Below are 13120 nucleotides of genomic sequence, written 5' to 3'. Positions count from 1 at the left end.
GCTGTCCACATACATGCTGCTCTCACCATGCATTATTCACCACTTGTCAGTACTCTTGCTTCAAACTGCACATCACAAGTGGCCTCTTCATCCATTCCTCCATTTATTCTTGCTCTGTGTGTGCGCGAAATGCTTCCCTTGTGATTTTGTTGTTGTGTAGATGAATGTATCCAAGCACCATCAAGGTCAGGCTGTAGAGTCTGCTCAGTGTATTACTCCTGTATCCTAACTCTATCTCCTGAGGTCCTGCAGTGATGCTGCCATGTAGAGCTATGTACTGCCATATTGAAGGGCCGATGCTGTGAATCAATCATTACGTTGGGCCAGTTTCAACTCGCTGACTGCCTGTCTCGGCGTAGCTCTGAAGAGCTGCAGAGATAAGGGAATTACATGCCCCTACTCAGTTGTTGACATGCCCAAAAGAGTAGTGCATGATGGGTTTAGCTACCTGTACCTGGTGAACAATCATCCTATATTGCCATAAATATAACAAGGGGCTACTAAGGTACACCTCTTGTCCATATTGATACGTGCAAATTCAGTTATATTTGTTTATAGATGTTTATTATTGAGGTCATAGTTAGAGGTGGTGTTGTACTGGACTACATTATACCGATAGGTGTGTCCAATTTACGTTCACAAGGGGAATATAGAAACTAGGGCTGTCAACGTTAACACGATAATGACATGTTAACGCAAAATTATTTTAATGCCACTAATTTATTTAATGCATTAACGCAATTTGCAGTTCTTAGGTTGTAACGTGCTCAGTTTTAAAGCTAGAGTGAAGATACTGGCATCATATGAATCTAGTTAAGCGAAGAGGCTAATGGCTAAAAATAGGAAACGTTGATCACCAAACAACAACAAAAATGTCCGTAAACTAGGACAAAGCATCATGATTAGGTGATAATTATAAAGCCTTAATCTACAGCTAACGTGAAATATAACAACAGTGACATGTGGTGAAACCGTCAACTACAACATAGGGTAATATAATAAAACGGTAACGTTATTGAGCAGATGGAATTGTGACAAACACATCATGATAGGAAACACAGGCAAACTGTTATAAATTAGTAGTTGTTAGTTAGAAAGTTATCTATATATTTGCTTGTCAATGTGGCACAGGGGATGTGTATATGTAATTGCCCACTTATGTGTTATTTTGTATGTCTTGTTACGTTATGTTCTTTATTTTGCATGTTTACAGAGCGCTGACATAATGATAGTGTGACTAATCTTATCGTTTTACACACACAATAGATTCATGCACTTGAATTGAATCACCAACCGAGTTTTGAATTTGTCCTGTAGCAAAATAATAGTGGCAGAAATACTCATAAGAAAGGACTGAGGGCCCCGTTTCTGTTTGTGTTATGTTGCAAATCTGCTACCAGCAGGTTGGTAATCCTCTGTATCCGCTCGTGGAAAACGAAAGCGGGATGTATAAATCAGTCATCATGAATGGCCAAGGGGTGTAATCTATCACGGAGCGCGTTGCCGACGGCGGTATAACAGCCGGTAGAACTGCTCATCCACCAAAGTTATCCCACCTTTCAAAACAACACGCCATGCCAACTGCTATTTTATGGAGGACTTTACGCCTACTATGGGCTAAGTGGAAGATTTAAGTTGTAACTTATCTATTTCAGCTGGTGCAACCATTGAAATGTTAGTAGCTCATAAACTCAGACTTAAGTTAGAAATTACATTCAAACTAAGCTACGTTTGAACTTAAGCATAGCTGGTGCAACCCAGTGCGGTGCTTTTTAGTAATGATGTAAACCACCTTGTGTGTTATAAACTTGTTCTTTTTGATTTCACAGTAACTTAACAAGTAGCCTCGTTTCTAGTTTCCCCCGATTCATGAAAGTAATAATTTTCAAAAAGCCTTGTGAAGTCTGTAGACATGTTTTTGGCCAAGTACAGACGCAGCTTTCAGAAAGAACATCAACTACATTACAGCCAAGTTAGCTTATGTTTTGGCTTTTAGTGAAATTACTTTGGCTTCAGCTAATATAAAGGTGACAACGTTTGTCATTTATAATTGGCAAAAGCGATGATCAGAGCTGCCTAAAGATGTGAAGCATGGCCTGCTACATATTATCCTCAACAATATACCTTAACATGCTAATAAGGAAGCATGAGGAAAGATATAATATTCAAAAAAACACATTTGTTAGCATCAGAGCTTAGCAAATCTGGGTATGTTGACCGAAATTGTAAATCATTTTTCAGATTCACACATTTGTACACTTTGCGAGAAAATTGCAAACGCTGTAGAGAGCTGATACTCAATATACCATATAGTAACCGTAAATGTGACTAAGCTGCACCACACTAGTGTTAAATAAGCTTTTCTACCTTTATATCAGGTATAGCAATGTTATTGGCAATTACTGTAATCACATGAAGATATATTTGAGATTTGAATGCCATATTTGACCGTGTTGATCCGTGTTTGGAGACATAGCTGCTCAATGCACGATTTGCTGGCAGTGGTAGACATGGGTGCTGCTTGCTATTTATAGAAACAAGGGGTCTAGACCAGCTCTGCAGCTGAACGATGTGTGGAGAGAGAGAGAGAGAGAGAGAGAGAGAGCGCATGATGGGTGGTGTGAGGTGGTGTTAGTCTTTGGTGGGTGGGGATGTCTGTGTGGGGTTAACTGATTAAACACCATGCTTGTGTGTGGATAAAGGTTGGGTATGTGTGGAGAAGGGGGAGAAAACAACACAACTGAGGGGAGAGAAAAGGGGAGGAGGTGGATGGAGAGAGGAGTTGATGTAATGCAGACTCTGGCAGCCATAACGCAGGTCCTTAGCAGCAGGTCAACAGTTGCTGCATGGCTGAACGTGTTTCTAAATGCAGGCTACATCTTCGCTGCTTCAACAGAATGATTATATACATTTATACATTCCTTTGTGTTTATTTTCCCTTGTTAATTTTTGGGCTGTTTTTGACACGCGACTGATCACATAATTTGTTAACCTAAATTTGTAAACAGCTACCCAATCAGACGTTAACGTTGCTGAATTTTTTAATAGGTACCTCCTATTTTAGACAATAGATTGACAGACAGATAGATAGATAGATAGATAGATAGATAGATAGATAGATAGATAGATAGATAGATAGAGTGTGGGTGAACTATACTACAAACACCCACTGAAAGAGGGAGAAAAATGGCTTTATGGCTTTGGCCTTGAAATATAGATGAGCAGCTCCGAGATTCACCAGAGTAAATGTGTTTTTCATCCACTTCTTGGCTCTCTTGTATGTACAGTATATATGGGGGGTGGATCTCCTGTATCCCAGCAACAGTGCACCAGAGTTGGGCTAGAGAACCTAAAGGGGTCTGGTGGCAACACCTGGAGCAAAGAGTATAGAAGCAAAGATCGAAACGCCAATGAGTCCATAGCCATGAATGTTTAACCCTCCTGTTGTCTTCGGGTCAAATTGACCCGAAGACAACAGGAGGGTTAAATCCACAGAAATTCAACATTAGGTCATGAAAAATTAACAAAAGTATGCTCATATTATTAATAATAGCCAGACAAGAAAACATTATTGTCAAATAATAGCCTTGTTCATTATCATCAGTTGGCCTGTTTAACCCTCCTGTTGTCTTCGGGTCAAATTGACCCGAAGACAACAGGAGGGATAAAGAGACATCTGTAAATCAGAGGATAATTTATTTCGAGGTAAATCAACTTCCCAGTATGAACACTTAAATAGCCTTCATTTAAATAATTCTGAACTAAAAGTTGTAAAATTAACTTATTTTCCTCGGCATAATGAACGTGCATCAGACCCACGAGATTGCACCGCCCTGTACGCTTATATGACATATCCAGTTCTGCTGGCTTCCTGCTAGCTGTATGTGGCTGTAATAATGGATATATTGTCTGTAATTCATCACTATTATTATCTTATAATACACCCATGATCTGTATGCTGTAAGCCGGTACCGTGGGGGATGTATTAACGTCTCTGTTCCCAAACAACCGGCTATCGGCCAGTAGCTAGTAGAGCTAGTAGCATGCCATCAACAGAATTTAATGTAGTTGTAGTCTATTTACTAACACGCAGAGCAAAAGTACAGGACACAACCTCTTATACATCCGTGGTCTGTGGTCTATTGGGCATTGAATTTGGAGGTCCTTGACATGAAAAAGTTTGACATTGCTCTCAAAATCTGTGTGATGGATTTTTCTAACTTCAATTTATGTCCATCGCTCACTTTATGTTCCTCTGGGAAGCAGCAGGGCAAAAAAGTTAACTACATAAATAAATAAATAAGTAAGTAAGTAAGTAAAAAGTTATAATAGTATGCATATTTATAATATTTTTATTGTTCAACACAGGACATTTCAGTAGAGACATTAAAATCATAGAAATAATTTGGTTTTACTTTTTACGTCACATTGTAGGCGGACGTGTAACTGGCTTCTTTATGGTAGTCGACTCAATTACAGTCCAAAATGGCAGAGGCATAGCTTTGCTGCTGGGTGCTGGCATTGCAATGGAACGTATAATTGACTTTCACTTCTTAGCAATATACGTTCTTTGCCTGAAGGATAAATGTGTGAATGTCTGGCCAGGTTCTGATAGAACCAATATGTGTGTGCATGGCCAATAATTATGAATGGTTTTGTCTATGCATGTGTATTTCCACTTTTTTTCCTCTTTTTGTAGAATCATTTGGTGATGCACTTGGCTTGTTTTATAAAAATATTATTTTGGTCATAGTCAAAGTTAGAGAAGTGTTTTTGAGTGTCAGTTTGAAACATCATTGCTAGTATTATCTGTAGCTCTCTTTACTGCTAAGGTCACAAACGTTTATTGCCTGATAACTTGGAAATACACTTAACCTTCCTCTTTGTCCTCGTCAACAAATGGGGGTGATGGGGAAGGCAAGTGATTCTTAACGATAGGGTGAAGGTGAGTTTCAGTGCCTATTCTGCAAACTTTGTCTCACCTACTTTTGAAACCCTTAAAATGAAATCCCACGCCAACATCCTGTTTCATTCAAGAATTAGGTTTGTCAATCAATTCAAATCTTTAATCATGATTAAATTAATCGCATGATTGTCCATAGTGAATAGCGATTAATCGCAAATTAATCGCACATTTTGTATCTCTTAAAGGGAGATTTTTCAACTATTAAATACTCTTATCAACATGGGAATGGGCAAATATGCTTGCTTTAAGCAAATGTATGTATATATTTATTATTGGAAATCAATTAACAACACAAAACAATGACAAATATTGTCTAGAAACCCTCACAGGTACTACATTTAGCATAAAACAATATATGCTCAAATCATAACATGGAAAACTCAAGCCCAACGAATAAGATGTGTAGGCCAAGACATCTCTGCAGCACGCCCGTATTTAATTTAAAATGGTATTTTTTCATTTCACCCTTAACAAATATTGCACCTCGAGCGGTTTGAAAATTGCAGCAGGCCATATCATATTTCGATAACATTTTGATTAATTGTGCAGCCCACAATCTCAAAGCCGTGCCATTTTGAAATAACTCTATAACTATAAAATGCACTTGGATGTGTGTTAGGATGATGGTGTTGTGACTTGTGGTGCATGTATACCTTAATGTTCACAGCCTAATGCCTTCCAGATGCATTAGGTGCATTATTGTGAGAGAGTTACATACGTACTCAGCAATACATGATTTATTCAGTGTTATTAAATGGCCACATACTGTAAGGAGGAAGTGTATTTAAAACGGGTGATATTATTGAAAATAAATACTGACAGGAGAATGCCAGCAATTACTGTGTGCAGTGTGATCCGATCCTTAAACCGAAGAATTGGATATGTTATGTACTCTCTTACATAAAGGTTATCTATGTTATTGTTTACCACTCCATTTGTATGCAAGGCACTCTTTGGTCTATATGTAGCCTTGGAACCCCGCTGGGTAGGTATTAGTCGAGCGACAGATATGTGCATCTGGATGCTAGGTACTCTCACTGTAATTGGTATGTATGTACCATAATATTGCACTCATAAATATGCAATATGTGTAAATAATAATGAACATATGTAGACTCACACACATACACTGTTGTTTGCTGTATATGAATGGGAAATATGTGCAAAGCATGCACACACTCTGGTTGCAGTGGGATTCAGTGTGTGTTTCCTCTGTTGAGTCTGATCACCGCCGAGTGATTTCATCCTGCGTTTTATTACCATTTAATTCATCCACAGACTCTCATGTTATCTTTCCTAATTCATCCTCTCCAGTATTAATGAGAGCACAAAACCCCCGCTACAACAATTCAGGCGGCCAAACAAAGGTGTTTGTGATGGTGATGAGGTGGGGGAGTCTGGCAACAATGGGTGTTATGTTATGAACAAACAAACAAGCCACTGATGACTTCATCGTGGGTTCAGAACTGGAGGTTTATTATTGACCGATTTCTTGTAGGAATTTTTACTGATGAAATATTGGTTCATTTCAAATATTCGTTCAGGATGGTTATTGGCCTTCGCTGAGCGCTGATGGGCATTTTTCTTTGCAGTACGTAGTCAGAAGCTTTTAGGACCACTAATGTTGACCAGATGTATTATTTTCATAAAAGGCCCTTCACAGTTCTGCTTTGCTGGGGATTACATGAGGTCACGGACTCTCTGGTGGACCCGTTCACCCATTCACATTTTTATTGCCATTCTGTTGCTAGGGCATATTTATGCCGACGTAGTGTCCAGCGTTTGCATACTGTAATATCTCCCTTGAAATATTATGCAATTTGCGCACTATTGGTTTCATACTAAGGTTTCGGAAATACTAAAATATCTCAAATACGGTCTTAACGTACTAATTAGCATGTTAGTATGCTACAGTATGATTAACAAACATTTCAACAGGAAATATAAAGGGGCCCATTTAATATGTTTATGTTGTCAATTTTGAAAAGGTCTATTCCTTAAATTGAGATGCACTTATGGATTCATCATCATTGTGTGATTGTTTGCAGATATATTTATTTTAGGATGGTAAAATACAAAATACATGTAGACAATTGTGTATTATTTTTGTTACAATGCTTTGCAAAAGCAGGGCTTCTATGACAGACAGTGTTGCCATTAAAGATAGTCTTTTAAATATAATTAAACTATAATTTGATATTTATAATGCTTTTATTCTTATGTGTAGCATTGTTAGAGTTTTTAAAGCAGTAATCTCTCATACTGCAGTTTGCTGGTAAACCTGTAATGTTATTGTTGTAACATTTCCATTCAACACTGTTGATCCATGTCTCTACATCACTCCAGAGCAGATAACTGTAAGTGAGGCGCTGCTGGGAAATTTAACATGACTAATGGCAGACAGCTGCAGTGCATGCAGTGCATGCAGTGCATCTCGGAGTGGGAGTGTGTGAGAGACGGTATCGTTTTGCCCAGTCAGGCATTGGCATATGAATGCTATGCCTAGTTCGCTCTCAATTCAATCCAGATGCAACATTAACAGAAGCTGCAGTTTCTTTGCTAATTACACAGTGTGAAGTCTCCATGTCTATCCATAGAAGAAGAAGAATATTGATCTTGTTATGGCTTTTGAATTTCAATAACCTTTCAGTTCATTGAAATTTTTCTTTTTTTAAATCTTTTTTTAACAGAATGAAATATCACAGTTTTTGAAAATGGAAATTTAGCATTTCAAAATGACAAACTTCAACTGGATTCACCACACGGTAGAATGTAATTTCATTACCCGAACTATAATCCTAAAATGTTTTTCTATTTTAATTCAAGTCTTGTTCTGTGTTTTTCCTTGCAGACGGTGCGCCATGGTTTTCCTTACCAGCCCACTTCTTTGGCCTATGACCCTGTGCAGAAGCTCCTGGCCATTGGCACCAGGACAGGCGGCGTACGGATGTATCCTTTAACCCTCAGCTGCTCACCTCCTCCTCCCTTACTCTTGTCTGGAGACACACTAGAGAACTGTACATACATGAATACATATTTATATATTTACAGTAAATACATTACCTGGTCTTTGCCACTGTTTATTATTGTATATTATAAAAAAAAAACACAATTCAACATAATTAATATGCTTTAAGCTTTGTTGAATACTTGATGCTGATTGGTCAATTACAGCATTCTACAGTCAGTTATTTCTTTATAGCCGTCCGTTGCTATGGATGCAGTCCTGATGTCGGACTCTGGAGAACAATTTTTGTGTCAAATTATTGATTTCTTAAGTAAATAGCCATGTAATAAGCTGGATAATGTACAGCTATCCCTTCAGGGCGATGCAGGACCGCTGCATCACCCTGTCAGGGTTTATTTCGCAACAATGACCCGCTCGCTGTACATTATCCCTTACTTATCACATTAAAAATTAAATGAGTGCTCGCATTATCTTGCACCGTTTGATTTGACAATGTAAGAGGGAATGTAAGTATTTTCAAGAAACTGATCCCTTATAAATAGGGCTGTCAAAGTTAACACCATAATAACGCGTTAATGCAAATTTGTTTTATTGCCACTAATTTCTTTAACGCATGAAAGCAACTTATTATTTTTATGTTGTAGTGAAATCAGTTTTATAGCTAGAGTGAAGATACTTGCATCATATAACGCTCCAGGCTTATGCTAAATTTTGGTGAGGAAAAGCTGTCATGGTCATTGTCAAAAGGGTCCCTTGACCTCTGACCTCAAGATATGTGAATGAAAATGGGTTCTATGGGTACCCACGAGTCTCCCCTTTACAGACATTCCCACTTTATGATAATCACATGCAGTTTTGGGCAAGTCATAGTCAAGTCAGCACACTGACACACTGACAGCTGTTGTTGCCTTTTGGGCTTGAGTTTGCCATGTTATGATTTGAGCAGAATTGTTATGCTAAATGCAGTACCTGTGAGGGTTTCTGGACAATATTTGTCATTGTTTTGTGTTGTTAATTGATTTCCAATAATACAAGTACGCTTGCAAGTACGTTTGCCCACTCCCATGTTGATAAGATTATTAAAATTATGACAAATCTCCCTTTAAGATACATTTTTAAACAGATTAAAAATGTGCGATTCATTTGCGATTAATCGCGGTTAACTATGGAAAATCATGCTATTAATCGCCATTAAATATTTTAATCGATTGACAGTCCTACTTATAAAATGTATCATCCCATATGGGATTTTTTTTGACGGTCTTTTTTAGGCAGGAAAGCAGTTCATCTCAAGTTATTATTTTTATTATAATAAGCACAATGAATTCATTAAGGCATATTTCAAAACAAAAATACACAATACACAAATTAAATGAAAATATGTAGGAGACATAACAGATGCACATGTAATGACACTGATAGATGTGAGTAATACATATATGTATACTAGTACGAGGAGAAATTGCAACATTGCTCAGAGAAATAGTTGATCTACTCGTACTACACAAACTTGTGGCGCAGCTATAGTGTGTCTCCAGACGGGGGCCTTCCTCCCTCCACCCCTCCACCCTCATCCGTTAATTCTCCTCTCCTCTTTCAGCCCTGTCATTTCATGTTGCTCGACTGTCATGTCTCAGGCTCAGAACTGTCCATCCAACCGCCCGTCCCCTGGGTCACCCGGTCACGGGGGATGGGGAGGGGACGTGTGAGAGCAGCCCAGGTAGGAGATTACACCCTCATAAATACCCAGGGTTCCCAGTATGCCTTTAGGGAAGCAAGCAATTATTGATGCTGCAGCAGCCGCACTGCTGCTGGTCCTGCTGGGGTAATAGATGGACAGACAAAGAGTGATTTATCTGCCGAAAGAAACAGAGATAAAAAAGACAAAGTGACAGAGGAAAGATGTGACATTGTTTTAATATTTGAAAGAAATGGAGAATAGGAAGCGCTCTCTAATGAATGCCTAACTGTGAGGCAAGGCTGCGATTTCAGCTGGATGGAAGCCCTTGAGTGACTTAGCATTTGTATTGACATGCTGCACACACCTTCATCTGCTCCCATGTGGCCTGTCACTGACTCTCTCTCTCTCTCCCTTTCTCTCTGTCTCTCAATTGCATGCTCTCACACACACACACACACATTCCTCTATTGTGCTGTTTCTCATTCTGCCTCGCCCCTCAATCACCTTTTCCCCCCCATGTTATTTCTGCTTATTTATTCAATTCACCCTTCCTCTGTCCTTCACAGCCTGTCTGAATATTCGTCCTTTTCTTCCCAGTGCTTTGAACATCTACCTTCCATCTTCTGTCATGGTCTCTCTTTGTTTTTTTGCTTTTCTAACGCGTTTCTCCTCTCCATGTTTCTCCCTTTGTAGCTGTATTGGTATCGTATACAGTGGTAGGCATCGCAGGAATTTCTCATGCTCCATTTCTACTTCATAAATGGTACAATAGCAAGTCCTATTTGTGCATTTTTTTCTGCATCAATGCTATGTTAGTGTTGCACACACAACCAACCGTGGATATCTCACCATTTCACCAGATTTTCATTTTTCTCACCCAGTCTCTCCAGGGTGGAGCAGCGTGAAAAACAAGCAATTTCAAACTAGCACCCTGTCTCTCTCTCTCTCTCTCTCTACTATTTGTCTGCTGTGACTGACCCGATACCATAAACGCTGCCTTCTACTGTAGCAACACATCGTTATTTGGCAGAAATATATATTTTGTTCCCGTTAAGAAATCTGTATTGATTTCATGGGGCTCAAAGTTAAACATTCAGATGACACTATTGATCGACTGTGTGGGACTGCAGTTCTGTGGGCTCTCTGCGGGAGGTGCCTTTTTCCAGTGTGTGTGTCGTGTGTGCATGTCTCCCTGACTGCCTGTGTGTGTGTGTGTGTGTACAGCATGCGTGTTTGTGTGCATCAGTAAAGGCAGGAGAGTGATCAATATATCCAAGTTTCCATGTGGTGTTGTTGCTATGTCAGAAAAACATTGTGTCAATAACCTGTTAAAAACCTGGATACTGGCTCCGGTGATTTATCTAGTGAAGTGAGCTGATACAACTAGTGTGCCCTATAAATCTGAGGGATGTGAGTTAGGATTGATCCGATCCATTATCGGTATTGGGTTCTGCTGATATCGGCCTGACGTTACTGATCAATATAAATATGTAATAGTGGCGGAGAATATCCCTCCAGCCATATTTGAAGAGCTTCAAAGAAACTAGTTAGCTATGCTAGCGTTTCTAGCACGGAGGTCGAGTGGCTGCTCCAAGCCCAGAGCCTCGTGGGTCGAGAAGAGTCCGACTCTAGGGCCCATAAACAACACATTACTACTGTTTGTATTTTCAGAGTGATGGTCCTCCAACTTTCGACCAGGCAAATACAGCCGGCCTGCCGTTTGTTTTGTCACAGTGGCGATTTTCTGGATCTTTAAACGGACGGTGAGAGTCACTCACGGTGCTCTCAATAAAAAGTCATTCAGGGTTGGATATTAACTTTTTTGTCCACCTGCCACAAGTGGATTCCAAAATCTACCAGCCACTCGATAGATTGCTATTGTTTTTTAGGCTGGTGAGCTTAACTAGAGTTTATAAACTGACATGGCCTGCTGTTTGTTTTATCGCAGTGGCGGTCTTCTGGCTCTTAAAACGGACGGTGAGAGTCATACACAGTACTCTCAACAAACTATTACTTTAACATTGACTTCTAGTGGGTATAAATAATCTAGCCTCTCGTATATTTATATCCATTACTGATTTTATGTGATGTAAGGTGGCCTTGGGTGCCATGAAAGGCACCATTAAATGTCTTATTGTTATTATTATTATATTGATCGATGGCGATTTACCGCTCACCACTTCCTCTCTTCAACGTCGCACACAAAGACCCTGTTTACACCTGGCATTAACATGTGTCTCGGGTGATCGGATCCCAGGACAGCTCTAAATACAAATGTTAACGATCACCAAGAAGATCATCATCAAGTACATCAAGGACATCAAGTATTGATTTCTGATCATTCAAACCACTTGGTGAGGTGGTCTGGGATGCATTTGACCACATGTCTTTAGCAGTGTAAACGCTAATGTGTCCTGATACGTTCAACAAGGACGCAACAGGAAAATACGTCATCAAACCCTTCTTTTGTTCCTGCTTTTTTGTTGGATTTGGGATTTTGGGCGTATCGCCTGCTTTCCAAGCAAACATCAGGAGTATTACCTTTCACCTCTCTTTCATGATTGAATTAACCAGTCAATTTCTTTTTCATCCAAAACCTCAAAAGTGAGAGGATGTGGAGTTAAATAGGCTTAGTGTTGTGTCTGATGTAAGACTTTAGTATCCAAAGCACATTACAAAACATAAGCTCACTATGATCACACTGAGTACATCATAAGTTTAAGAAAGGCTCATGCCTTTAATAATATAATCTTATATTTACCATTCATACAATGTAAAACTGAAAAAAATAAATGGATTAGCATGTTTATAAGCATTAGTATTCCAAATAACATTGAACCATTTACCAGGTTTAGAACTTTACCAAGTTTTTGCAAACATGCTGTGTTTACTGATGACATTGAATCGTGCTGCACAAACAGCACCCTGGCGAGTAAATCACCGGTAAAACAATAGACCAAAAGGTTAAGAAAACAAACTCAGGTGGGCGTGTATTTGCATAAGGTGCTGAAGTACATGATGTACATTAAGCAGATTGAGGAGTTGCTAAATCAGGGGTAGAAAAAAATCGGCAGAAGAATGCATGAGGGAAGGGAGCAGGTAGAGAAATATACAGTTATAGGAAGGGAGAAAGAGATAAAGGTTGTATTAGACCACTGAGAACATGTATAATGGTGCTGTGTGCTGTTTTTCAGGAACATAACAACTGGTCGTTGGCTGAATATGATGAAGAGAATATGATGTGTATGAAATTTCCATGAACATTAGACCTCTTTGGTTAGAAAAACAAATGTAAGTGGCATTGGCCGTGCCAATTTGTCACCAAATACATTTAGATTGAACACATAACAATGATATCCATGTTTTAAACAGTCATTTTAGAAATGTACTTATCAGGAACATCTGTAAATGTAACTCTTGCAGCAAAGCCACTAAAGCTGGGCTCAGATTAGACCTTGGTCAGTACCGATTTTCGGCCCAGATTATCTGGTAATATGAGGGGTGT

At 39.1% G+C, this 13120-nt stretch overlaps 1 protein-coding gene across 10 annotated transcripts in view; it reads left to right on the top strand.

Moving 5' to 3' along the window:
* The window catches only part of stxbp5l (syntaxin binding protein 5-like), a 169959-nt gene that overhangs the window by 17561 nt on the left and 139278 nt on the right, over positions 1-13120 (top strand). For all 10 annotated transcript variants that reach the window (XM_037788943.1, XM_037788952.1, XM_037788950.1 and 7 more), the window contains exon 2: positions 7818-7915. In XM_037788943.1, the coding sequence (XP_037644871.1) occupies positions 7818-7915 (98 nt within the window). The remainder of the gene's footprint in view (positions 1-7817; positions 7916-13120) is intronic.

Source organism: Sebastes umbrosus, chromosome 13 (genome assembly GCF_015220745.1).
Source record: "Sebastes umbrosus isolate fSebUmb1 chromosome 13, fSebUmb1.pri, whole genome shotgun sequence".
Classification (NCBI taxonomy): Eukaryota; Metazoa; Chordata; class Actinopteri; order Perciformes; family Sebastidae; genus Sebastes; species Sebastes umbrosus.
This window is presented reverse-complemented; position numbering and strand designations above follow the sequence as displayed.